This window comes from Orcinus orca, chromosome 5, assembly GCF_937001465.1.
Source record: "Orcinus orca chromosome 5, mOrcOrc1.1, whole genome shotgun sequence".
NCBI classification, from domain to species: domain Eukaryota; kingdom Metazoa; phylum Chordata; class Mammalia; order Artiodactyla; family Delphinidae; genus Orcinus; species Orcinus orca.
Genome location: NC_064563.1, coordinates 80,172,926 through 80,200,651, shown reverse-complemented (window position 1 = coordinate 80,200,651; position 27,726 = coordinate 80,172,926). Strand labels below are relative to the sequence as shown.

Below are 27,726 nucleotides of genomic sequence, written 5' to 3'. Positions count from 1 at the left end.
TTCTTAGGAGATACACAGTAGATATTTAGAGATCAAGGGCATGATGTCTCTATTTGTAAATGGTATATATACGTCTATATGATGAATGGTGAATATATATGAACAGATATAGTGTATATATAGTATATATACAGTGTATATAGATACATAGATATGAATATTTGATGAATGGTGTATATATATATGAGTTTATACACAGAGAATGACAAAACAATGGAACAAAATGCAAATAATTGATGAATCTAAGTAAAGGGTGTACAAGAGTTTCTTGTACTATTCTTGCACCTTTTCTGTAAATTTGAAATTATATCAAAATAAAGTTAGAAAAAAATTCCCATTGAGAGGCATGCAGCAAAGACCCTGACGGGTCTCAAGATCCAGGGAAGCACGCCGGCTGTCACACTCTTCTCCCCCAGCTCTGATGGTAGCAGACCTCTGTCCCCACTGGTGGACAGTGTCCACTGTGTGGACAGCACAAGGGATGGCCCTGAGACTATGGAAGGCACAGGGTGGCGTGGGAGGAACGGAGATCAGGGTTGCCCTCACAGTGCCCACATGTAACTAGCTGTGAGCTGTGAGACTCTGGGCAAGATAGTTTAGTTCTCTAAGACTCAGATTTGCTCATCTGTAAAATGGGAACAACTATTTGTAGCTCAGTTGAATAAGACTTGCCTGAAGTGACATAGATTGAGTGGCTAAGATGATGCCTGTTGCATGAGCGCTCAAAAAACTCTTGTTTTGTGTGATGGGCAGGTGACTGAATCGGAGGCCCTCACGATAATACCTGTGCATTCCTCCCTCCAGTCTCCCCTCACAAGAGGAGTGTTACAGCTCCTCCTCAACGAAACCACATTCCTCTCCTCTTTCATAACCTGGCCTAGCGTTTCCCTCATCCCCAAACCTTCCCAGATGACCCCCTCCTCACTTCTGTACCTGTGAGTTGGTGTCTGTCAGGTTAACTTGTACTCTAGTCAGTTTTCTCTCATCCGGCCCCTTGGGTTTGGGCAAATCAGCTTGGCTTTTCCCTCACGCTCCCCAGAGCTAGGCAGCAGCGGTGCCCCTGGGGGCTCTCAGGCCAGTGTAGACAAGCATTATCTACTTTCACACCTGACAGCTCCCTCACAGGACCAAACATCCGAGCTGGGGAGGGGAGGGCATGCAGACAGGGATCTGGCCACCATCTATTTGACTAGGAAACCACTCAGCCTTCCCTCAGTCACTGGAGGAAAGATGGATTTCCTGCTTAGATTAGGTACTTCCCAGCCCTTGATGAAAATGAACACACATACACAGCCAGACCACTCAGCAATGTGAGAATCTGGGCTTTCTCATGGAAACAGAGATGTCTGGGACTGGGGACGGCAATGCTAAGAGAAAAAGGCAAGTTGCAGAGGTGTACAGGCTGCATAATTCCATTTCTGTGAGAAAAAAATCCAACTGAGATATTTGCATGTGTATATGTGAATATTCAGAAAAAAGTAATTGTGCATTAATTTGAGGAGGTGAGTGAAATTAGGGGTAAGATGAAAGAGGGCTTTCACATTGTACTTGGTAAACTTCTGTACTAGTTAAAATGTTGAAACAAGAAGGCATGCATATTTAACTTATGTAATTGATAAATCATATAAATTATCCCCCAAAGTGAGAAAAGAACTGGGGGTGCAGGCCTAAAAGACACCCCCTTCATTCCCTATCTCTGGGCAGCTGCCTTCTCAGGAGCCTCCTGGGAAGGAAGCCCCACAGTGGTACACAGGCACCCAGGAAACTCTGCAGGTTTCGAAGGAAAAGTGCTGCTAATGCTCTCAGTGCCCCAGGGAGTGACAGGCTGGGATGATGGGGGCCAGGAGGCGTGGGCCGGCAGAGGGATTCAACATGGCCATTACTATACATAGAGACACACACCTCCATTCTTTTGGGAGTAAGACATCTGTCTGTAACTCCACCGTGAAGGCTTTCTACACAGAGTGAAATTCCCCTTCAGCAGACAAGCAGTGTCAGCTGGAGTGGATGCAGTCACGAATGTGTTTGTTTGCCACGGAGATGAAGCACTTGCAGTTGCCCCTTCCTCTGAACAGCACTGCCCACTGAGCCCCCTTCTCTGCACCCTTCGGAGGGGAAAGAACCATGGCGCCCAGACTCCACCAGAGCATCTTGCTCTCTCCCTAAAGGCAGGTGATGGAAATGCCCTGAGGACCTGGGCCGGGGGCCCGCGGTGGTTCCACATTTAATGGAGTTAGAAGAGTTAGACCCGGTTCTGCTTCTCAAGACCAGCGGTGCCAGGGCACCAGGCTTCCCTCTGGACAGCTAGTTTCCAACCTGGCTGACAGCACCTTGGAATGGCCCAGGAGCATAAACATACACTGAAGCCGGGATCCCACTGCCAGAGATTCTGATCTAATTAGTCTGGGGTGCAGCAGGGAGCAGCGGTTTTAAATGCTCCCCAGGTGAACCTAACATGCAGCCAGGGTCGAGGGCCCCTGCCCTGGAACTGCACGATGACAGCTTGGCTGGGGTTTTCCACAGCCTTCTCTTCTCCAGGGCAAAGAGCCCAGGTCCCGGGTCTGCTCACTGTCTCCGGTTTGTTTTTCTCTTTCACGGCTCTCCTCTGACCCCACCTCACTTCCCTCGGGATCTCACCGGAATAGATGTGCCAGAGCTGAGGACAGGAGGCTGCTGACCTCCCAGCTCGAACTCCAGGCACTCCTGCTTCTGCCCCCAGGAGAGGAGAACAATCGCATCAGACCCAGTTCACCAGCACTTGGCGCTCTTATGAGACCCCATGTCTCTCCCGAGGACTTTTTCCCGTAACTAAATAGAACACAGGCCCAAGAAATCCTTTCGGAAGATAAAATCATTAACCCATTCTCACCAGGTTTTTCTTAGAATTGTTTATGCATTGTCAACAACTTATTATTAAACGTCCACTTTTGATAATTGGAGGCTCCCAGTGGTTAAATATCCATGAGAGGGCCTCCCTGGTGGCGCAGTCGTTGGGAATCTGCCTGCCAATGCAGGGGACACGGGTTCGAGCCCTGGTCTGGGAAGATCCCACATGCCGCGGAGCAACTAGGCCCGTGAGCCACAACTACTGAGCCTGCGCGTCTGGAGCCTGTGCTCCGCAATGGGAGAGGCCACAACAGTGAGAGGGCCGCGTACCACGATGAAGAGTGGCCCCCGCTCGCCGCAACTAGAGAAAGCCCTCACACAGAAACGAAGACCCAACACAGACAAAAATAAATAAATATCCATGAGATATTATCATTCCACTTTGGCTGCCCTGTCACACTGAAGGCTGAGCGTGCTCCCCACCCCCAAAAGCTTGGCTGGTAAAAACTCCTCATTGGGAAGGTAAATAGGTGAAGAGATGAGGACAAAACTAAGTTACAGAACACTGCCTTGTAACGGAAAAAGAGAGGCAGCCTTTGAATTAATCTAGCTCACTTCCCTTTATTAGTATCGGTCATTAAGAGTTTGTCTTGTCTTTTGCTCTTTTAAAACACAGAGTGTGTTGGGGATGCCCAAGCAACCCCATATCTTTTGTTAAAACTGGAGGTTTCGAAGCATGCTTCTAACAAAATTAGACCGATAATTAATCAGTAGCGGAAGCCAGGGCTGCGTTATGACCTTTGTGGAGTCTAGGCACTTTTGCCTCTGAAAGCTCCTTCCCTTCACTAAAGAAAAACAAAAAGTATATACTTACATACATACATACATAAATTATATTTTACAACTGCACTGGTATAAAGATGAATATATTAATGTTATGAATTAAAACATTTTCTTTGACCTAAAAGTTAAATTTTCCCCTCATTTTATAAGATATTGAAATATTTTTGTGGGCCTAAAAGCACCGTGGACCCTAGGCACAGTGCCTAAAAGCTTGTAACGGGTTCTGGGGGAAGCCAAGATGCAAAAAGAGGGAGAGAGCCAGGCAGAGTCATAGGAGAAGCCCCTTCCCTGCTTGGCTATTAGACCACAGCTGCAAGCTTGTTCTAAGAGATGGTGGTAAGGCCTTTCTATGAGCAGGTCACGGCGCTGGCATCCTGAAAGGTGCACCCCTACGCTGGCCCAGCTGGAGGCCCACGGAACTTAAAAAGGAGGAAGGAGGATGAGACACAGACACGTCACCGTGACCCTGGGAAGAGGACAGCCAATGGCAGAAGGGGGATGCTGAGTGCTATGGGGGCTCACGGGAGGGAAGAGTTCCTTTCAGCTGGAGCAAAGACGAGCTCAGGGATGAGATGGCTTTTCAGTGGGAGCCTGTCCCACAAGAGAGGTGCCAGAGCAAAGGCACAAAGGGAGGAACACAGGGATGTCCGGTGCACACAGAGGAGCTCAGTTTGGCTTGAGGATGAAACGGGAGTAAGGAGCTGGGGGGCAACGCTTGGAAAGAAAGGCTGAGGCTGGATGTCAGAATGTGTGCTCACACGTGGCAGGTGTGCCAGGATGGCAACGTGTGAGGGGTTCACTTCCACGGGACTGGTGGGCTCTGGGGACCGCTGGGCACTCCAACCAGGAGTGATCTGATCAGAGCCACTGTATAAGAAGGTCTATGTGGCAGGAAAGACTCAACTGGGAGAGATCAGGGGAAGGTCTCCCAGGGTTCTTGGTGGGAAGCAGAAGAGGCCTGAGTGACGATGCCACAGGATGTGGATGTGCAGCACTACTCAGGCCTTGGAGAGGTGGGAGGGGTGAGAAAAGGCCAGTGGCTCGGTCACCGGGAGCTCACAGGGCACCAGGGTGGTGGCAGGGTCCAGGCTCCGAGGAGCACAGGCAGGGAAGCGGCCGGCCCTCAGTCCCGGGTTTGCCTGGAAGGGCTGAACGAGTACTTACTCTCTGTTCCTAGCACGGAAGGAAGAGAGCTCTTTGGCCTCCGGGCTTTCATCTCCGGGGCCTTGGCGTTCTCACTGGTGGGGGCATCTGGAACAAAACAGGTTAACGACAAACATGAGTAGGCAGCTGCCCAGGGGAAGAAGCAGAAGGGGCATCGCGATAAACATCCCACCTCAACCCCAACAGGTCCTCCCCGTCCCGGCTCCACTCTGAGGGCCCTCAGCGCCTGCCGGGCAGGCCAGGCACCTTCCTCTCAAGAGCACCAAAGAAGGAGTGTCCTCGCCACCCGGCCTTATAAATCAGGGACAGAGCACAGCTGCCCTGAAGATGGATGGACAGGCTGCCCTGGGAGCTGGGTAGCGCTTTCGCCTCTGCTGCAGGCACGGGCCGCCAGAATCACATCACTGGCAGGGCCGGGGGACAGTCAGAGCCCCTCTGCTCACCAGTGCCTATCTTTTCCCTTCACTGGGTCTTAACGCACTTGGGCTAAACATTCTGGATTTCCAAAAGCCCACTCTGTGTAGAGAGGTCTCTTGAACAGGGGACGCAGGGGATGGGCTGCTGCCCTGGGCTCATGGTCTGGAGGGGGCTTGTAGCCTGTTGTCTCTGACTCTTGTACCGAGGGACACCGACAGTCAGACCTCCAGACCTCCAGATGAAGGCCTCTGAGCAGGCGGCTGGCACGCCTCACGGGCTCTGGACTGAGCCTTGGAGCCCTTGTGGGGGCTTCCGCACCCTCCCCAAAGCAGAGCCACTGGAACCCTGCAGCGGCAGCCTCTGGGCAGAGCTGAAATGCTGCCCGGGTGAGCGCACCACTCCGCGGGGCTGTCCTCCGCTCCCCCTCTTCCCATTCATGCCCAGTGTGGAAGATGCCGGGGGAAACCCTCCTTTGTCAGGGCAGCAGGGTGACATAGCGCTGGGCTGGGTGGAAAAGGCCCTCACTGGGCCGAGAAGAGCCTGGCCTCTAGCAAGCTGCTGGGACCGGGATAAGAAGGGGCTGGCTGCACCGCTATCACTGGGCTCCAGCATTTTCCCCACAAGGAACTCTCTTCAGGGACTAAGCTGGGAGGGAGCCTCCCCCTCCCAGCCCCTTCCTGTGCATCCTTTTCCTGCTCCTGAAGAGGAAGCGCAGAGGGAGAAAGGAGGGGTGGGACTTTCCAGCTGCCGCTTGGCCACATTCCTGTGGCCTGTCTGGGGAGGAAGGGCCATCTCCCTGTCCCCGCCTCCACGGTGGGGCAATCCCAGACTCTAACACGTGCTCTCGCCTAGACTGGGCTTCTGGGGCTTTGCGGGGTGGGCTCGGAAGCACAGAACCAGGGGCTGGGCGGGTACGCTTCCCTTGACATTTGTAGATCAGGCTGCCATAAACCAAGGTCATGGGGTGAGTCTATGGTTCCCTGTCTGGGGCCCTCCCTTCTTCCCTTCCTTCAAGACCAGCACTTCTGACAGCACCAATGACAATTTAAAGAAAGGTGCACCCAGAAATGTCTTTGTTTTCCCCCCTTTTAAGGAAGAGGAGGCGAGGCCAGGGTGTGCACAGACAGTCCTCTCTTCCTTGGCATGAGTACTCACTTTGCCGTCTTTTTCCCAGTGAGTTCCGGGGCATCAGAGGAGGGAGACAAGGAAGGACCAAGATTTTTTTTTAATTGATGGGGAAACTGAGGCATAAGCATGCAAAGGAGGAGAGGCCCAGTTTTCCTGGGCTCCTGAAAGAAAGGAGACGGGGACTGAGATTCCTTCTCTCCTCGTGGGGTCATGATGGGCTTTGCTTCCAAGCATCATTGGAGTAGGGATGGAGAGAAGAGGGCTCTAGCTGCAGCTCTGTCATCAGCAATCCTGGGATCGTGGGCAAATAATTTCAGCTGCCCTGGGTCTCTGTTTCCACATTTGTACAAGGGAGACTACACTTATTTTCTCTGCCTCACAGCACTACAAGGCTCTAGGGAGAGAATGCGTGCGACGGTGATCATTTACCTGTTCATTCATTTCTCCTGTTCGCCGCATTTCCTCGCCTCCTTTCCAAATCCGCTTTAGAATCCTCCACCTTCACAAAGCCCTCCCGGATGGGGCCCTGCTGTGTTTCCTGCCTCCTCATCCATCCTCAGCTCTTGGGTGCCTGCTTTACACTGACTTGTGAGTACACCACCCTGTCATGTGCTTTGAGCCTTGTTTGTAGATGTTCCTTATCTTTCCATCTGGCTGTGAGGAGAGGGGCTCACGTTTCCCTGGCTGACCAGGCACACCCCCAGACTTGGAGCCCCACAGGGGTGCAACGAGCCCCCTCTTCCCTCTGCAGCACCCCCGCCCCCTGTGGGCTGTGCCTGCACCACGAGCCACTAGCCATCGGTCTGTCCGTGAGAACCGCAGCAAGGAGTGCGCTGAGAGGACCACGTGCTTAATCAGAACCAGCTTTGCGCTCACATGGCTGCCCAGGGGATAAAAATAATAGTAATAAAAGTGTAAGAGCAGCATGTATTTTCTGTCTATTTTAATCAGTTTGTGATGAAACTGAACTCCATTTCTAGATCTGGGCCCCAGGGCTGGAGTTCTTTGCTGGTCTGCTGGTGCCCCCAAAGAAGCAGTGGGGAGGAAGGTGGTGTTGTGAGGGGGGCGGGTGGCCTCAACATAGAGAGGAAAACGTGTCCTTATATGGACAATGCCTCACCCCTTCCACTCCTGGGCTAGCTCTGGGCTCAGCCTTCCAACGCAGCATTTCTTCTTCTGTCTCCCCCGAGAGAGGTCATTCCCAGAGCTGCAACCCTAGGTAGGGGGAGTGAGGTCTTGGGAGGCTTCTGGGGGGCGGTCTGAGCTTCCAGGAGCCCCAGGAGGGGCAGGGCAGAGGGGCTGGCCTCTCTCTCTCTCTCTCTCTCTCTCTCTCTTGCTCTGCCCAGGAGCGAGCAGCATGCTGGCAAAATCAGGAGGGAGAGAGCTCTGGTCAGGATGAGCGCCTTCCTGGCTCTGCAGGCCGGTGACTGTGAGTCCTTGGGCAAGTTCCTGACCTTCTTCACCAGGAAACAGGGAATAACAACACCCCAACAGAGGAGCGAATGAGATGCGGAGTAAGAGGTGGCATTTGTTGGGTACTCAGGCCGTACCTGGCACCATGCTAAGTGCTTTACACCCCTGTTTCAGGTTGAACCACACCATTCGCCAATATTCAAGTGTTTTTGACCTACTAAAAGAGCAATTTTATTTAGTTCAACCTAATACATTTTAGCTGCCTGAGACCATATGAAGAACAAATGGGAGCGGGAGCAGACTGAGGCCAGCAAAAGGAGTGGGGGTCGGCTCAGCCACAGTCACCAGGGCTCCCTGGCCATGGAGGCAGTGGACCACAGCGGCTAGGAGCCAAGGTGTGGGTTTAAATCCCTACCCAGCTAGTTATTAGCTGCATACACCTCAGATTAGGCTTTAAACGCCCTTCTTACAGTTGCAAATCGCCCCAAGTCGCCAAATCCATGGCTAAGGCTCAGGCTTTGCCTTATTTTACTTGGCAGAGGCTTTTCACACAATGATCTCCATCATTCCTTTCTTATTGAAATGATCACCCTTTGGCCTCTGGGACACCCCTCTCTGCTTGATTTCTTCCTGTCTCACCATGGCCAGTCCTTCTCCGTCTCCTTCGCAGACCTCTGTCCTGCCTTACTTGTCAGTGTTGGGCTCTCTCCTTCCCTCCTCCATCCACATCCACCCCTGGGGACCTCATCTACTCCCGGGGCGTTCAGTGGCCTCACAAAGATGGCTCCTCATGTCCTGCCTCCAACCCCGACCTCCCTCCTCAACTCCAGATTCATCTAAAGGTCAACCTACGCGACAGGCCCACTTGGATGTCTAATGGACACCTGAAACTTCACCTACACGAAAGTCTTGACTGTCCCCCACCCCTACCCATCCTGATCTTAGTAGGTGGTACCACCATTGACCTGTGCTCCCTCACGAAAACTAAGGGTCATCTTTGACTTCCCTTTCTCTCTGTTTCCAATTCATCAGCAAATCTTATCAGCTGTACTGTCAAAACATTATAAATATGGTCATTTCCCACCTCTTCCATAGAGTCTAAGCTGCCATCATCTCATGCCTGGGCTATCGTGGCAACCTCGAATCTGCTCTCCCTCTTACCCCTCCTGGGTCTGGTCACTGCCTGAGTGATCCTTTACAACGGCCAGGGCTGTCCCACCGCACTTATAATAAAATCCAGCGTCCTGGTCACAGCCTACATGGCCTTGCAGATCTGGTCCTCCTCAGTCTCACTTCCTACCACTCTGCCCCTGGCCTGGGGCTCGGCCACCCTGGCCTCCTTACCTCTCCTTCTGGGAGTGTCTCCCGTACAGTCTCAGCTCAGGGTTTTGCTCCTGTTCCTTAACCTGTGCCGTGCTACTGCTGGGACGCCTTCCCAGATGCCTTCAGGCCTCTGTTCAAATGCCTCTTTCTCAGAGAGGCCTCACCCTCTCCAACAACAGCACGCTCCCCCATCACCCTGCTTTGCTTTCTTCACAGCACATGTTGTTGCCTGAGATCGTATGACATATCTGTTCATCCATATTTTTGTCTCTCCCTCACTCGAATGTAAAGGCTCTGAGAACAGGAACTTGTTTCGTTCACTGCTTTTAACCCCAGCCCCAGGAGCAGAGCGGGCACTGACATACAGGTTGAGAGAAGGCCCATGGGGACGCCACCCCCTACCAAATGCACACACCAGCCTCCACGGTTACAAAGCCCCTGATCTCACTGGTAGCTGAGGCCCGATGCCCTTGGCAAGGTGGTTGGGAAGGGCGGCCTGATCTGCCCGGTCTTGGGATTTGGGCCTACAAAGGGCTTTGCTTCCTTACCTCTCACCTGGGTCTGAATGAGAGGGAGTGGGCCATTCAGGCCAGAGGTGCAGAAGGACTTCGCAGCAAGAAGGGCTGTTAGTAAGGAAGACCTGGATCTCTCGGAAAGTGGACACTGCCATGTTACTCACTAGACAGGGAGGCCATGCAGGTGGTGGAAAGGTGCAGACTTTGGAACCAGACACACCTGGGTTGGAGTCTTGCCAGGGTAACTCATGCCAGGGAGCCATGTGACTCCCTGTGCAGGGTGGCTCGAAGGGCCTGGGCTTTGGGATCAGAGACACCCAGGGAAACGGCATCTCCTGCTTACTGTCTGAGTGACTGGGGAAGGCTGCTGACCCTCGCTGAGCCTGGGTTTTCCCACTGAGAAAGATACCCTGCCCAACTGCTGCATAAACTAAAAATGCACAAGAGTTTCTGGCCACGGCAGGCCATGGCAGGTCTTGAAGGTCAGCTTTTTCTCCTCCTGGGTGAGTTTTCTGACAAGTCCTTACCCACCCCAGGCTTCAGCTGCCTTCTGTGGTACAAGTTGACATGTCTGCTGCTAACCTGGAAGGAACGGCGGTATGACCATAATCAAGTGCACAGGGCTTCCCTGGTGGCGCAGTGGTTGAGAGTCCGCCTGCCGATGCAGGGGACAATGGGTTTGTGCCCGGGTTCGGGAAGATCCCACATGCTGCGGAGCGGCTGGGCCCGTGAGCCATGGCCGCTGAGCCTGCGCGTCTGGAGCCTGTGCTCCGCAACGGGAGAGGCCACAACAGTGAGAGGCCCACGTACCGCAAAAAAAAAAAAAAAAAAAAAAAAAAAAAAAGTGCACAGAGCACGCTTTTTCTTATGGAAACAACCCAAATGGCAGGATTAAAAGAGCCAGATGTGCTGCATTATGAAGGCTACCTCCCTCTGTCTTTCCTATAAGAGGGAAGTAGTAGTGTGGCTAAGACGGAACAGCCAGTGAGCCAAAGTCATTTTCATGAGGTCTTGAAATATATCATTCTATTAGCCACAGATATATAGTCTAAATGGTGTCCAGCACAGGCTACGTGAGTGATAGTGAGTGACTGCTGGGGGCAGGGCCAGCCTGACATCAGCATTAGCTGTGGTCCCCACCCCGAGACGAGAAGGACCTTGCAGCCCCTTAGGAGGGAAGCAAGACTGGTCTTATCCAGAGGTTTAGCAGGGCAGCTGCAGATGGAGAGCAATGGAAGACCCTGCCCAACAGCTAGGCTTCAAAGTTCAGGCAAGGTTACTTCTTAGGGCAAGCGGTTCTTCACTGTCTTTTAATTCATGACTTCTTTTAAGAATTTGTTTAAAACCTGTGGACCCTTTCTTCAGAAAAATGCTCTAACCCACAAACACATAAAAGTTTGCCTATAATATCAAAGGGTGCGTGGGCCCATTGGGACCTCTAAGCCAGGTACTCTCGCCTAAGGGTGAGGGGAGAGCTGAGAGGATCGGGGACATTATGATGGCCAAGATTAGAAGGAGACTAACTTAGGGGCAAAGAAAGCCCTGTAAGTTGCAGAATGAATTCCCAAACCTTAAAATAAAAGAATCCCCAAATGTATTCTCTAGGGAAAAAGGAAATTTTTAAAAATTTTAAAAAATGAGCCATTTGCTCTTTCTGGAAAAGGTGCTGACACTTTGCAGATAAGGAGAATGAATTGCAGTCCTGCCTTCAGCTAGCCATGTAAGTAGGACCCAAAGAGGCTAGGGATTCCCAAAGCAGATAACCTCATTAACAGGCAGGGCTTCCTTCTGGAACCAGCATGGGTCCCAAGTGCGGCGCTGCTAGAAATAGGTTTCTGGGGTCAAGTTCCCAGAAACACTGTTTTTTCAATTGCAGTACCTGTCTAGAAAGAAGCAGAACTCTGACCTGGGTGGGTGACAGGAGTAATCAGAAGCCGCGGCCCCTAGCCTCAAAACATGTGTTTCAAGCCCCCTTCTGAACTGACCATACACTTTGACCCATGGAATCTGCTCCCTTAGACTCCAGAGCCCCTGTGACAAACACATTCACAGAACTCCAGGGAGACACCCACAATATTCTACAGTTTCAGGTTTACTGTTGGCTACTGACAATTTAATTTGTGTTACCATTATATGTTTTTTTAAAAAAGACTTTGGTTTTTAAGACTCTCTTTTCTTTTCTCCCACTCATTAGGTATCACGGATCTCAGCTTTTATGATCAGGAAATCATATTACAAAATCCAGAATGGAGACAAGGATTCCACATCTTGTGGAACGGGGGTGAAACAGGTTAGGGGTTTAGAAGCCAAGTGATTATATTCAAAGTCAGAGAAACAACAAAACTGGTCTTCAAGATGCCTTATTTGGACACTAGCTTTTAACGTGTCACTGATAGTTACAAACCAGGCATTTCAAGGGCAAGAAATTGTTTCCCCCAAACTACCTTTTTAGACAGTTCCAGGCAAGTAACGAAATACCAAGAAAGGGCACTGGATTGCAAGTCCCAAGATGGGACTCTGGCCCTGGCTTGGCCCTCAATAGAGCAGGGAACCTCACGAGGGAAGCTTTCCCTCTCTGAACAGCCTGGGTGTCCCGTCCCAAGTGAGGGTGGTGGCCTAAACCATCTACTTCCAAGCCTCTTATTCTAACCCTACACAGAGGAGAAAAGGAAAGTCACAAACACACCACCTGCATTTCTTTAGGACAAATCCCCATTCCTTACAGCTTGGATTCGCCCCTTCCTCACAAGAAACACCACGCAGACCTGGTAAGCCTCTCAGTCCCCACGCGTCTCTTCCTCTCCCTCTGCTGTATTACGAGTATTCTTCTCTAACTGCAGAGGCAGGCCTGTCCCCGTTACCCGAAGCCTCAGCCCCTACTCACCTCCTGGAGGAAGTGTCCCCACTTGGACCTCGCTCTGCTCCCTTTTCCTCACGGGTCTGTCCTGCTGGCACTGACACTTGTTCTCTGCGGCTTGTAAAATACTCTGTAGTCATTTTCCTGTGGGTGTGTCTTTTCTCCTCCTGCCCTGTCTCACCCTTTCCTGCCTGGCATGTGGGGGTCAGGACTGGGGAAGGGGGACCAGCAAGGTGAGCAGCCCTCTTCCCAGCCGGGGGCAGGGCTGTGAGGTCACAGGGGACCACCAAGTAGAGCTCCCACTTTCCTTCCTGTCTCATTGTTTTGCAAAAGATGGTTTGCCACCCACAAAGTGAACGCCTCAGGTTGGGATGGCAGCCTCGGCTGCAGCCCTGTTCAGGTACGGTGGGAAGGGGGCGCTGAGAAGCGGGATTCTACGTGTGGCAGGGGTGGGTGGGCACGACCTACCGTCCACGGTGACTTGGCAGGAACACTCAGCCTGGCCGGCGCTGTTCTTGGCTACGCACTTGTATAAGCCTCTGTCCTCGGGCAGTGCCTTCTCGATGGAGACGGAGCACAGTGAGCCTGGGTGGGAAGAGGAACGTTTGTTGAGTGGACCAGGTCTGAGCCCAACACCTGCCGGGCACTTGGAGCATCAGAGCAAGTGTTATTCACACGCCCAGAAGTCAGAGGCCCTGTGGGAACCAACCTGCTCGCCCCACCAGAGCCAAGGCACTTTTTGCTGATAACCCAGATTCAAAATAACTGATCCCTGAGTATACCCAACCGCCCCCGACCCAGGCAAGTTCTCTCACGGGGATGTGATAGAAAGGCAAGAAGAGAGAGAAAGAGCCTCTGCCTTTGGAGAGCATCAGCACAATAGAAGGGGCAGATGGACCCAGGCCCTCACACTGGATGTCACCGAGAGAGACAAGCAGTAGTCAGGCTCAGGTCCACAGACTGGGGTAGGGACACTGGCAGGTGAGGACACTCTGCCCTGCTTACAGCAATGCTTCTGGGAATGCATCCCACAAAAGGGCATTTTGAACAAAGAGGTGAGCGGGGGAGGGCAGGAGCCCCTGTCCAGCAGGGACACTGGCCTGTGGGCTGATCTGTTGGGAGGAGACAGTGACCAGCCTGGGACCCTGGAGCTGGCTTTTCAGGAATGGTATCTGAGCTGAGAATCATGGCCGATGAGGGGCGCTGGGCTGGGAGAGGGCCTCTGTGGGGCTGCCTCTCTCAGTGCAGGGTCCTTTGGTCCCCTCAGAGAGTGATGGCCTTCTTTTCCACGGGGCTACCCTTGCCCCAGCACACCTCTTCTGGCCTGGTTGGGGGAAGGAGGGGTCAAGCTGGGCATGAACAGAAGTCTGGTCCTCACCCATCCTAGCTCTCTCATCCCAGGGCTGGCTACTTCCCTGGGGGACACGTTTGGGGAGTTTCCCTTAGGGTGTGGGGAGACACCAGGCTGAGGACTGGGCTCGCTGGGCCAGGCAGGAGGGCAGCAGTACCCTCGTTCCTGCCATCAGACACACACACAAGCCAGCAGCACGGCGTCCTGCCCAAAGCTGCCCTGTCGTCAGGGCAGCCGTCATCATACGAGGAGGAGGATACAGCCAGAGCCACGTGCATCCTGCCGCCTGGAGCCACCGGCTCCGGCCACCTCCCTTTCCGCCACACTGCCCGGCACAAGTCACTGGCTCTGAGCGGGCAAAGCTGTGTGCATCCCAGGTGTGTGTGCGAAGCAGCATGGCCTTTGATCTCAAAAGTCCCCGCACCCCCATGAGACAGATGCACAGACTTGACCAACAAATACCAGGATATTCAGAGAGAGGAAGGGTGATGTCAGTTCTGCCCAGAGAACCTCACTAAGGCTGGAGGAGACCTGGGTAAGGTCTTCAACAGGGAAACCTCAGTCCTGCCGACCCCTTGGGGCAGGATGGCTGATCTGCGCCCCTCCCTCCTACACTCTGAGACCCCACCTCTCAGAAGGACCTCACTATGCTCTCCCACCGGGGTCGGCAAGGCCTCAGGATGGCTTCCCATTGTGGCTAGGAGACAGAATTTGCAGACGCTGCAACAGAAAGGATTTAGGTTGGATTTTTAGGAACTCTGTGGTGAGAGTGAGAACTAGATGAGGCACAGGAATCAGGGAACGAGGGTTACTATCTTCTAGAGAGAGACACTTCCATTCATCTGGGAGGGCAGGGGCATGCGCAGATGACCTCCGGTCCCCAAACGTGAGGCTTAGAAGAAACGGACCCCATCTTGCCATCTTCCCTCAGTCTGAGGCTAAGGCTCGGGGAGCAGATATCCCACTGCCAACAGACATCCTGGTCGAACCCTTGATCGTCTCTCAGCTTCAGTCCCCCAGCTGCCTTCAGCCTTAAACCCAAATGGGACAAAACAGTAGTGAGACCCCCGGGAGAGGTGGAGCATGTAGACCACAGCCCTTGCCCTTCACGGGGGGGAAAGCATCAGAAAGGCAGTTTTTCCAAGCCGTTCAGAGCCTGGACCCCTGGCCGTGTGCGCGGGCTGGGGGAGGGCCCCCGGCAGGCCTGGAGGCTGGGCTGGCCCAGATTGAAGCATCTGGTATTTCCTGTGGGCCAGCTTATTCCTGACCTCCAGAAGAAAAACTGTTTCCCAGAGTTTTTTTTGAGAAGCCTCAGCCTGGTGGGGAATTTTGAGAGGAAGGGGAGGGGGATGGGAACCAGGGATCCAATGAAGGGCTCAGCTAGACCGGTCCCTGGGAGAGCCCCTCAAGGCCACAGAGTCTGAAGACCACCCCACCGTCTTGTGCTTTCTCTGAGTGTGTGGGGAGAGGAGGTGCGGGGTGTACGAGGTAGAGGGAGGGGTCCCAAGCCCTAGAGGCTCTGTTCCGAGGCTGCCCTCAGTCAGCAGTGTCTCCCGACCTGGTCCCCCGGCATGCCGGGACAGTACAGCTCAGCTCCAGGTCACCTCCTCAGGGATGGTGCCTTCCTTGCCATGTCTAAGCACCCCTGGCCGTAGGTGGACCTCTTCTGTGCCCTGAGTTCACCTTTATCAGAGCTTGCCTCCCAAGGCCATTACTGAAACACACGCCTCTCTCCCACGCTAGATCATGGAGGGCAGCGACTATTATGAATGTTTTTCCTGAGCCTGGAATGCAGTCAGTTTAAAAACAAAAATTTGCCATTCTGAGAATGTCCGAGGCATATTTCTGGAGCAGGCGATCTGGTAGGATCTATGCAACAGAAAGTCACGAACACTTAATCAAACAACCTACCACTGAAAAAGATAGTATAGTTTCTAAAAGGAAAAAAAAAGCCTAACTCAGAATTCTTCAAGTGGATTATGCATACAATGAAAAGGGCTAGAATACAGCCTCGCACGTAGTAGGTGCTGTATAGATCCTTGTGTTCTGTAGGACGGACTTATACAGGTTTTGAAAAAGCCTTGCAAGATCCCACACTGAAGGCAATTAAAAATGAATCATCGGTTGACAGCAGCAACAAAAATGAATCCTCATTCATAGATGGGGAGAAATGTTTGCCAGGGACAGAAGCCTGGCCCGGGGACAGGAAACAAGGCATAAAGATGAAAGCACTTCTCAGGAGCAGCGCAGAGCCCACTGGCCAGCCATGGGCCTCCCAGTCCTGGGCCAAGGCCTGAGCAGCGCTGCTGCGGGTCCAGAAAGGGCCTGGTGAGGCCACCCTGCAGGCCTGGAGGGCAGGCCCAGCTGCTGTAAGTGAGCACCCTCCGCCCTGCCGTTCCGGGGGACGCAAGAAGAGCAAGGACTCCTCCACAGGTCCCTCCAAGAAGGAACAGTCAACTCAACTGCCTGCCATCACGCCTCTCCTGCTCTCCTTGGTGCTAGACAGAGTGGACATAATCATGTTTTGGGGGGCCTGCGGGCTATGAGCCCTATTCAAGTACAGGGTTCAGGGAAGCACCCCTGAAACCTATCAACAGTGCCCACCAGCAGTAGGTCACAGACACACACATTGATGGGGGAAGGGCACAAGAGTCTGTCATGGCCAAAGGCCCCAGGGACAACAGTCGGGGAAGGAGTCCTGGGGGAAGTGAATCTTGATCTTAGATGAGGTAACAGAAGGGGGTTCAGTGCACTGGAGCAAGTACGGTTCCGAGCCAGGGAGGCGGGGGTGGAGGGGGTGCTCAGGAGGGTGTGAAGGATGGGGAAACCCGCTTAGCAACCCCCCTTCTCCCTACAAACCCCTCAAAACACCAGCTGCCTTCCTTGTTTCCACTGGTGCCGTCACCGTGAACCAGTCACCCACACATGGACACTCAGCGCTCCTCCACCCCTTCCTCTCCTCTACCCCAGCCGCCCACCCCTCCAAGCCAGGCAACAGGTTCTGTTAATCCTGCCTTTGCTTCTTGCCCTGGTTGCCTCCTGTCTGTGCCCATGGCTACCTTGCTGGTCCAGGCCTCACCACCTGTCTCCCCACCCTCTTCGGTAAGCTCCTTCCTTGTCTTTGGGCACAGAATCAATCCAAAGCCGTAAACCCCAGCTGTGTGTCTATTGCTCTCCACTCCCAACTCTTACATGGCTCCCCGCTGCCTTTAGGATTGAGTTCCTCCTTAGTATGATAGAGGATGCAACGGGGCCGATGCTGGGAGCCGGCCTGCCTTGGCTGCCGCCTGTGCTCCTGCCTGGGAAGCCCACACCCTCCCTCTCCTGCTGCGGGCCCTGCCTGCCTTCACACTTCAGATCAAGGCCCTGCTCTTTCACCGCCAGCCTCTCCCTGCGGCCCAGCACTCAGCTCCCTCTCCTCTCACTCCCAGCAGCCATCATCGGCACTTGGCTGGAAGAGGTTTATCGCTGTGCGTGTGTGTCCTCTCTTTCCAGATCTATCGGGAGCAGATTTACTCATACCTCTCAGAGGTCCCACTCCCTGCAGCGGAGCCTCCTGAAGTGGTCACTGACGAGGCTCTACCGCAGGTTTTCTCCTGGGTCTGTGTTTGACCTGGGCTCTTGTAGACTTGGACAGGGAAGTACTAGAGAAGGGACAGTGGACACAGTGTGGCTGCTGCTTTGAGACCAGGCCTTCTCCCTACCAGGCCCGTTTCAAGGTCAGCTTCCTCTACTGCAGTGAAAATACCAGAAACTCACAAGCCCAGAGGGCACGGCCAGTCTTCCAGCCTCCTGACAACTGTTGACAGTGTTGCGGAATAAACAGCCATTAGCCTTTTCCCTTGCTAGACAACACTCTCTGGGGAGCTGATCAGGGAAGGACCAGGATGCTGACACGCTAACAAGAATTAACTAAGAGGTGATACAGCACAGCGGTCTAGGCATTGGAACTCAGCTGCCTGCCTTCCAATCCCAGCTCTGTTACTAACTAGCTGTGCAGCCTTGGGCAAAGCGCTTAACTTCTCTGTTAGATGGGCAGTATAGTGGTTGTGAGGATTAAATGAGTGAAAAGCATAGTAAGATGCCTCGGTCAGTGTCTCGCACGTGGTGTTCAATTAGTGCAGGCTACTCTTATTTTTCAAAGGAGAATTACAAATATTTAGAACCTTTTTAACAGTTGGTTTGGGGGCTATCTCCATAATTCCCCCCCGCCCCCGTCTCTCTCTATCCTCTCATTGTCCTGGCCTTCATTTAATCATGTCTTCTTCCCCAGCTTTAGACCTAAAGGTCCGTCCGAGGTGCTTTCTGTGGGAGGTGACACTGGAGTAGCCAGTGTAAAAGGGTCTTGGCGCCCAGCAGCTACGATACATCAAGGCACCCTGGGTATGCACAGCCCATTCTAAGGGCTCAGGTGCGTTTCTGAGACCAGAGCTGAGGTGTGCTTACACTGCTTTGTCCAGTTGATTGTTTATAAGCAGCTCTTGGTGGCTCTGCAGGTCCCACAACAGCTGCACAGCCATGGGCATTGCCCTCAGCCGTCCCGACATCAGCTTCCCCGAGGGTGGTACAGCCACGGACCTCACAGCGTGTAGGACTGTGGGACCACACATGTCCCCACGACGGCAGCTGCCCACCTTCGGTACCGCCCCGGGAGGTCACCACAGGGTAACCTGGGAAATTCTCCTGGTCGAGGTTTCGGGTCAGTTTTACCCGAAACTTTCCAACAGGGAGGGGCCCACAGAGGTGGCAGGGAAGGCTGGGCATCCACTCCCCTGGACATCTCATCCCACCGTGGTGATCCCCCATACCTTCCTGTGTGTGGAAAGGCCGAACTAGCAGAGGCAGGGGGATGGATGAGACGACTTCTGGAGGCCCCTACCAAGCTGAGGATTTTCATGTGGAAAAGCTATCGTGTCAACACATTAGCAGAAAAGACACCCTTCTTTTCTCTCCTGGCTAATTTCCCCTTTACTCCTTCAGCAGTTAGATTCAGAACGCTCAGCTGTTCCAGATTTGCTGTCTGAGCTGCAGAGTGAAGACAGAAACTCCATCGTGAGGGCAGAGGGATGCTATTTTCAAATGCTTCATTAGGGTTTTTAAGAGGAAGAAAGAAAGCCAGATGAGGGGTGAGGGAGGGGTGGAGAGGGGTGCCGTCAGAGGACGGGAAGGAAGGCAGCACAGCGGGGGGAGTGCTTCTGTCTCAGCTGATCTGGATTTGACAGGACCTGACTGCTAGGGCCTCTGCCCTGACTGCCCTCTACCCCTCAAGGTTAAAATGCCACGACCCCGGGAGCTTGTGCCCTGCCCTGTCCAGAGCTACCAGCATCAGCCTCGAGTCAGGCCAGACTCTATCCTAGGGCCGGCCACCAGAGTGGGGTGTGGGAAGGCTGCTGTCCTTGGAGCTCCCATCCAGGACTGGGATTTACGGAAACTTTTCAAACCAAATGAGGGGTCAGAGAAAATACCCGTCTCGTCCCCATCTCTTCTCTAGGTTAAACTGGCCCATCTGAGAGCTCCAAACCCTGAAAGGCCCCAGATGGCAGGCTTTAGGGCCCCCCCTCTTCTCTCCACAACCCAAGAATGTGAAATACCAGCAAACGAAAGTCTCATCCAAATTAGGAAGCGAGTGGCTCTGTCTGCCTGTGAGTGTGTGCCGTAGGGGCTGCTTGGGGTTTTGGCTTGCCCCTCGGGTCCCTTCAAACACACAACGTTATCAAGACTTAAGTTGTTGACCCCAAATCACATCCCGTCACTGCACACCCTGACCTGAACCTAAAATGCTGCTTCAAAGGCAGTTCTCAGCCCCAAGCCCCTGGTCAGCCCTAACCCCAGTGCCCCCATTTCCAAGCCTATGATCGGAGCCTTCTCTGGGCCAAAGCTGGGCATTAGCCCAGGCCTGCTCTGAGGAGCCACGCCTAGGGGTGCCATGAGGGGGCTCTGCCAGACAGATGCCGAGATCTGGGAATGTGCCTGGGGGGCCAGGCACCCACCCCTGTCCCCCAGCCATGGAGTGTGGCGGGCACCAATCCCGTGAGTGGGGGGCACAGAGAGTGGCCTTTCCCACCCAGGCTCTGGGCTACTAACACCATCAACAAGCCAGGGCTCCAGGAGCTGACGGTGGCTGGGACAGAGCTACCCTCCCTCCCGGCCCCAACCGTGTTACCTTCTTGGGAGAGGACAATGAACTTGGTAGTCTTGAGCGTCTTTCCATTCAGGGTCCAGGTGATGGTGGCCGGGGGGTCAGAGGACACCTGGCACTGGAGCAGCAGTTTCTCACCCTCCACCACACGGAGATCTCGTAGCTTCTCCTTGAAGGCTGGGGCTGTCCCTTGGCTCTCGGGTCTTTTTTCATTATCTGTGGCCCCTGCATGGCCCCTCTTGCAGTTCACATCATTCTTAACCTCCTTCTTAAGTTCTTCATTCCCAGCTGGTTTTGGGGCCTCGGATAACTTGGCATTGCCCAAGGGTTTGGGGGTCTCGGCCGGCTTGATATTACCCAAGGGTTTGGGGGTCTCAGTCAGCTTGGCATTGCCCATGGGTTTGGGGGTCTCGGCCGGCTTGACATTACCCAAGGGTTTGGGGGTCTCAGTCAGCTTGGCATTGCCCAAGGGTTTGGGGGTCTCAGTCAGCTTGGCATTGCCCAAGGGTTTGGGGGTCTCAGCCGGCTTCGCATTGCCCAAGGGTTTGGGGGTCTCAGTCAGCTTGGCATTGCCCAAGGGTTTGGGGGTCTCGGCCGGCTTCGCATTGCCCAAGGGTTTGGGGGTCTCAGCTGACTTGACATTACCCAAGGGTTTGGGGGTCTCGGTCGGCTTGGCATTGCCCATGGGTTTGGGGGTCTCGGCCGGCTTCGCATTGCCCACGGTTTTCAGAAACCCTGAAGGCTGGGCATTGCCTACAGGCTTGGGACCTTCTGCTGCCTTGGCATTCAAGGCTTCAGAGCTGTTACTGCCATTCTCTGCAGGTAGCGTTTTCTTACTGCCCAACACCGAGCGGAAACCTGGGGTGGCAGGTTTTGGAGGTGGCGCCTTCTCAGGCACAGGGGTCTTGGGGGTCCCCTTCTTGGCCAGGACAGAGCGGAAGTCCACCTGCTGGGGGCTATGCACCTTCCGCTCTTCCTCCGACACAGTCTTCGGCTTCACCTGCCGTTGCAGGTTGGCGCGGAAATCCATCTGCTCGGCTGGGATCTCCTTCAGGTCCTCTTCAGACAAGGTCTTGGTACTCACCTTCTTGCCCAGGAGGTCGCGGAAGTCCAGCTGCCCCACCTCCTGCTGGCGGATGGCCTCCTCGGTGTGCTGCCGCGTCTCCACACGCCGCGTGAGCACCCCACGCACGCCCTCGCCGTCTCCCTCGTCGGGCCCGCCCTGCCCTCCTGCTGGCCAGCCGGGCCTCAGGCTCCCGTAGCCGCCACCGCCACCACCATCAGCGCCGGCTCCCCGGCTGCAGAGGCCCTCACCGCTGGCAGGCTCCCTTCCCCTGCGACCAGTGAAGGGAAAAAGGAAAGTAGCAGGAGGAAAAGGGGCTGGGTAAGAAAGAGACGTCGGGGAGAGCACATCCCCAGGGAGGGAAGGAGGGCGGGGGGAGGGGGGCTGGCCAGGCCGTGTTTATAGAAGGGAACTGTGGTGAGAGGCGCTTGCTTGCTTCGTTGGTTGTTACATCGGTAATGACTTCAGTAGCCTTATAAGGGTGCATGCCAAAAAAAAATAAATAAATAAAAAATTTCACCCCCCTCTCCTCCCCGGCTCTCCCTCCCTCATCCCCCTTCCAATCTCTCCCTCTTGGCTCGGGCAGCCTCTCCTGGAGGATACAAACAATCTGGGGCTGCTGGGCCGGGCCTGCTGGGACCAGGAGGAAGGTGGGCGGGTGGTGGCACGGGGCCTGGCTGGGCAGCCCCTGGGTGGTACTCACCGCAGGACAGCTCTGGCAGGGCTGCTCTGTAGCATCAGTGATACCTGGCAACTGCATTCACCAACCCGGTTCCTGAAGAATTCAAGGGATCAGTACAGATCAAGAGGCTTTCTGGGCCAAGGGCCTGCCCAGCCAAGGGCTGTGAGGAGGGCGGGGCAGGCAGGAACTTGGCCCTGGGCTGGCTGGCTGACCCCAGGGAAGACAGGACCCTGGGCTAAGCTGTGACCCTAACACACCCACACCAGACCTAGATTTAGGGCAGGGCCCTCCCCCACTTTGGTCACGCTTTATTTTTCCAGCTCTTGTTTAAAAAAAAAAAAAAAAAAAGACTCTTCTGGGCAATAGCTACAGTAGGCATCCAGAAGTAGGACTACTTTTATGTAAGTATATTACAAAAATTATACGATCAATCCATCACTCAGTCAAGGAAGAGTGAAGACTAACACAGCTAAGGGCTGGGATGGAGCCCCTTGGTCTAGACTGTGTGGCCCCGGTCAGCCTGCCCAGTGACCCTGAGTCTGGCTCCATGCTCCCTTAATACAGAGGTGGTTATTCCTTCTCCTCACAAGGTGCCCCCACCTGTAGATTTGTACTGAGCAGCAGCCAGTAGGGTGGGATGGGAAAGTTACAGGTCTTGGATTTAAGTAGACCCAGGTCCCAACCCCTTCCCCTGCTAGCCAGCTCTGTGAGTTTAGGCAAAATTACTTAACCTTGATGAACTTCATTTTTCTTACCTATAAAAACAATGCTGGGCTTCCCTGATGGTGCAGTGGTTAAGAATCCTCCTGCCAATGCAGGGGACATGGGTTTGAGCCCCAGTCCGGGAAGATCCCACATGCCACGGAGCAGCTAAGGTCCCCTTCACCTGCTCATGAAATGAAAATACCCTCCAATCCCTACCCATCAGCGAATGCCCTCAGATCAGAACTTTTCGTATTAAAAACCTAACAGGTATCTCCCTACAAGGGTGACCCATTTTCTTCTTCCATTGGGTGGAGAGGGCTCCGGATTCTTCAGCCCATTGTTAAAGCTCTTCATGACCAGCTGAGGCCCCTCTGCTCAGGAAAGGGGCTGCAACCAGGCTTGCTGTGCTGGGCTTACAGCAGATCAGCCCTCTGACCCCACAAGGCTGCCACCTGCTGGCATTTCTGGGCTCTGACCAGCCAAGAAGGTTCTGCTCAGACGAGGGGAAGTGGAGGGGCAGATCTGAGAGCCAAAGGTGACTCTGCCTGATAATAACCACGTTGTATGCAGCACCTTCCAGCCTTCATGACTTGCAGCCACTATCTTTCTTCTCCCCACACAGCCCAGTGAGGCCCAGAGCATTGCTCTGCTCATTCATTGCAAAGGGAAGAAAGGGAGGCCCAGGAGTTTCCGGGATGCAGTGTTGGGCTCTTGGGGTCTCGCACTCATTCCCTGCATTTGGCCATCTTACTTGCACTTCAGGGGCTGACACATGCCCCAGACCCTACCATAGACACAATCCATCTCACTTACTCATGGCAGCTCTGAAAGGTTGGGGTCAGCATTGTTTTTTGTTTTGTTTTTATGTATTTATTTTTTGCTGTGTTGGGTCTTCGTTGCTGTGTGTGGGCTTTCTCTAGTTGTAGCACACAGGGGCTACTCTTCGTTGCGGTGAGCAGGCTTCTCATTGCGGTGGCTTCTCTTGTTGTGGAGCACGGGCTCTAGGTGCTCGGGCTTCAGTAGCTGTGGCACGTGGGCTCAGTAGTTGTGGCTTGCGGGCTCTAGAGCACAGGCTCAGTAGTTGTGGCGCACGGGCTTAGCTGCTCCGTGGCATGTGGGATCTTCCTGGACTGGGGCTCAAACCCGTGTCCCCTGCATTGGCAGGAGGATCTTAACCACTGCACCATCAGGGAAGGCCAGCATTGTTTTTATAGGTAAGAAAAATGAAGTTCATCAAGGTTAAGTAATTTTGTCTAAACTCAGAGCTGGCTAGCAGGGGAAGGGGTTGGGACCTGGGTCTACTTGAATCCAAGACCTGTAACTTTCCCATCCCACCCTACTGGCTGCTGCTCAGTACAAATCTACTCTGGGACGTGTGTGTGTGTGTGTGTGTGTCTGTGTGTGTGTGTATCAGCTGCAGGCATGTGGGCTCCACCTGATGGGCACCTGTGCCTGCAGGCCCATGTTTGGGAACATGTGTTATGTCACCCCCACATGGACAGAGAGCTGAGCATGTGTCCCATAGCTCTGCCGATGCATGTGGGTATCTACCTTGCTTTGCCTGGCCTCCCTCCCAATGGAGGACCAGCTCCGGGTCAGGCCCCAGCAGCCCACTGTGTGGCAGATGACTCTTGAGGGTCCCGGGGGGGTCACTGTTCACTCCTAGACACTGGGACCCACATGACAGGAGGAGAGGTTGATCTTTCGTGCTCCCTAACCCTCCTCTCACCTCCTGGTCACCTTCCTCAATGCTCAAGCTCTTGGGGGTGCAGATTCAAGGTTTGGGGAGTTTGAGGGCCCAGGGTGCTCCTGTGCTCCACAAACAGCAGTTAGGCGCCTCCTCAGTGTCAGGCCCTGGGAAAGCTGGGAGGCCCTCAGAGCATCCTGAGAACTCAGCACAGAAGGCTAACAGGGCTTGGGTCAACCATGGGAGGTCACTTGGGGGTGAGGCCCAGCCCCCTGGCACCCCCCTTCTGCCAGGCTGCTGGCCAGTAGAGCCCGCTCTGTTCCCGCTTTTCTTTCAAGCACAGGGTACGGGGCCTGGGGTTGGCGTGGGGCAGGACAACAAGATGCCCAAGGGCCATGTTTTCTGGGGAGCCCTTTTCGACACCTCCTCAGCTGAGTTTCCTCCTCTCACAAGTAGCACACAGCCCAGGTGCAAAACTCAGGAGCAGACACTGACCAGATGGTCCTGCTGTGCCCTCGCCAAGCCCCTCAGAGGCTCTAAATGGTGGGGTGCCCTGACCCCCAAGCTGGAGTAAGCTCTATCTCCCCATGGGGGAAGCAGGTAAGCACTTCTGTTGTTTCCTATTACCTGCCTTGAAGGAGGCAGGTACAGGTGGCCTTCCCCAGGCCTCACCCTGAGGTACCCAGGCAGTCTGAGGGGGCAGATGGGAGGTAGAGAACTTGGGATACCATGGCTGGCCCACTATGCATATCATTCCTTGGCATGGGGGTCACTATGCCTGCAGCCACAAATTTAAGTCTCTGCTAGACTTTGAAGGCTAATCCTGGGTTCTTCTGGAGCCTGCCAAGGTCAGAGAGGCCTGTTGCCTGGAAGCCACACCCCAGATAATCTAACCAGCTGATCAGCCTCTTCGGCCCTCTTTTTTTTTTTTTTTTTAATTTATTGATTTGTTTATTTTTGGCTGCGTTGGGTCTTCATTGCTGCGCAGGCTTTTCTCTAGTTGTGGTGAGCTGGGGCCACCCCTTTTTGGGTGCGCGGGCTTCTCATTGTGGTGGCTTCTCTTGTTGCGGAGCACGGGCTCCAGGCACACAGGCCTCAGTAGTTGCAGCACGCGGGCTCAGTAGTTGTGGCTCGCGGGCTCTAGAGTGCAGGCCCAGCAGTTGTGGCGCACGGGCCTAGTTGCTCCGTGGCATGTGGGATCTTCCCGGACCATGGCTCGAATCCTTGTCCCCTGCGTTAGCAGGCAGACTCTTAACCACTGCGCCACCAGGGAAGTCTCTCTGGCCCTCTTTGGTGCCTGCACATACTGTATTCAGTTACAAAGTCAGGCCTGAGACTGAGGCGCGACCCCCATGTACAGCCCAGGTGCTGCCACAGAGGACATGCGGCTGTCGCCCTGTAAGCTGTACCCTTTACAACTAACAGAATCCTTTGTGTTCCCTGCCTCCTAAACCCTGAATAAGAAGCCCCAGTCTTTGGTTACAAGCCTTGGACGCTGTCCCACTCTGAATCACCCACCCCTGGAATGGATTTTATATGTAAAATTAGTTTAAAGAACTAATTTCCTGGCAAGTATCAATTTTTGAAATATTTCAGCTGGAATTTGGAGCTGACTTTTTGACATTTCCCCTTTTAGTTCAGAAGACAAGGGCTAGGGGAGGGAAGGGGAGGTAGAAACCAACCACCCGTATGTACCCCCAACTTCAGCAGGACAGAGAGTACCTGTCCCACCCCCACCCTCAGCCTGGCTTCCTCCCAGCCTCCTAGTCTCCCTCCTTGAAAGGCATTCTGTCCTGGGTCTAGGTCTGGTTTCTCTCTAGGTCTGGGTCTGAGAAAAGCCACAGGGCAGCGGGCCCCCTGGCAGGCCTGGCACACACTCCCCAGGGCAACTTTCCACGGACTGGCTCCTTCTCACTGGGGACAAAGCCAAGGCCAGGGCAGCAGCCTCCCAAAGGAATGAAGAGGCTGGACTCTGGGGAGGGAAAAGGGGCAAGGGCTGCACGTGTGGGGACCCTAGTGCGATGTCCCAGGCTTCCCAAGTTCCCAGTGCACTGAAACAACGAATGGAGGAGCATCTGATTTAAAGACAGAGCTAGGCTTCCAGTCTAGGCTCTGCTACTCACCTTTGGGTGGCCGTGACCCTGAGGCCTCAGCTTCCCCCATTATTAAACAAGGAGGTGGCTAGATAACTTCTGAAGTCCCTTCCAGCTAGGACAGTCTAAGTTTTATGACTGTCCCCAGCTGGGCCCAGACAGTCTGCCTGCTGACCTCCCAGTGCAACCCTCCACTCTGGCCTGGCAGACTTCCCACAGCCTTGCTTTGTTCTTTCCTACCCTCTCGTGCTCAGCCTATCCAACGGGACTTTACTCATTTGCCCCAGAATCCCACAAAAACCTCATCTCTTCTAGGATGTCTAGCTTGATTACATGAGTATTATCTCAAAGCACCACTCCTTTCATACAGACAAGCTCTATTCTAGCATACCATCAGCTTCCACTGTTTGTACTGGCCTAGAGGAAGAAGGAACGATCTTCTCTCCATTTTGGAGGCAGATTGGCCTTCCTGATAATAAACGGTTCAGACACGAGGCAAAGGCCGTTGATGTGTTCTGAGCATCCTGCTGATGGTGGCAGGATGACCAGTCAGCCCATGAACATCTCATCAGCTGACCACAGACATGTCATTAGCTCAGTTGAGGTTTGCTGAGCCTTGCCCAGCTAAGTAGAATTCCCTAGCAGATCCAAAGATGCCCAGTGAATAATAAACGGGTATTTTCTTAAAAGTCACTAAGTCTTGGGATGATCTGTTATGCAGCAAAAGCTAATGATGCAACTATAAAGCACATGCCCAGAAAGGACCCAAGCAGACGGAGCACACGCTGGGTTTTGTCATTACTGTAGGATCAATGCTCCGTCGTGGCAGCAGCTTTGCCCTATTGCTACAGAGCTCAGAGACTTGAACATGATGGGCTCAGCACAGGGAAATGATTGATCCAGGAGAGCAAGCCCCTTGCAAAGTGGCCAGGCACCTGAGCCAGAGCAGTCCAGCCATCTTCAGGACGTGGCACAACCTGTTTGCAGAGTCCAGGGGCAGACAAGTGCTCTTCTTCAATGCTAATACCAACCCTAGGGGCTGGCGTTCTGTCTCTGTCAACCCAGGGTTGGCATGGAATTTTAAGAGTTAGAACATTTTGAAGGTAGAAGAACATTTCTGGATCACACTCATATAACAAATAGTTACCAAATGCTGACTACGGGCAGATACTGTTCTAGGCACTGGGAACACGGCAGTGTGCCTTCATGGAGCTTACCTTCCCGTGTTCCCTAGAAAGACCTTGAAAGGGAGGAAGAAGGAATGGGGAGAGTTAACGTCCCTGCAGTGGTTTTAAATGTCTACAGATTCTTTGATACTCCTTTCTCCAAGAGGTGGAACTTAATTCCCCTCCGCTGGAGTATGGGTTGTACTTAGCGACTCACTTCTTGCAAAGAGAGTGTGGCAGGACTAATGGTGTGTGACTTCCAAGGATAGGTCATACGAGACACTGCAAGTTCCAACTGGTTCTCTCTCTTGGACCACCAACTCTGGGGAAGCCAGCTGCCATGTCATGAAGACA

The 27,726-nt window shown here is 53.7% G+C and overlaps 1 protein-coding gene across 3 annotated transcripts in view; it reads right to left on the bottom strand.

Annotated features, from left to right (window-relative positions):
- MYLK (myosin light chain kinase) overlaps positions 1–27,726 on the bottom strand; it is a 268,669-nt gene that overhangs the window by 58,539 nt on the left and 182,404 nt on the right. For 2 of the 3 annotated variants that reach the window (XM_049710437.1, XM_049710436.1), the window contains exons 16-19: positions 21,743–21,814; positions 20,001–21,310; positions 12,955–13,071; positions 4,834–4,920 (exon numbers count right to left, since the gene is read on the bottom strand). In XM_049710437.1, coding sequence (XP_049566394.1) covers positions 4,834–4,920; positions 12,955–13,071; positions 20,001–21,310; positions 21,743–21,814 — 1,586 coding nt within the window. Of the gene's footprint in view, positions 1–4,833; positions 4,921–12,513; positions 12,624–12,954; positions 13,072–20,000; positions 21,311–21,742; positions 21,815–27,726 lie in introns of those variants that run through there. The other variant, XM_049710438.1, reaches the window with a different exon arrangement.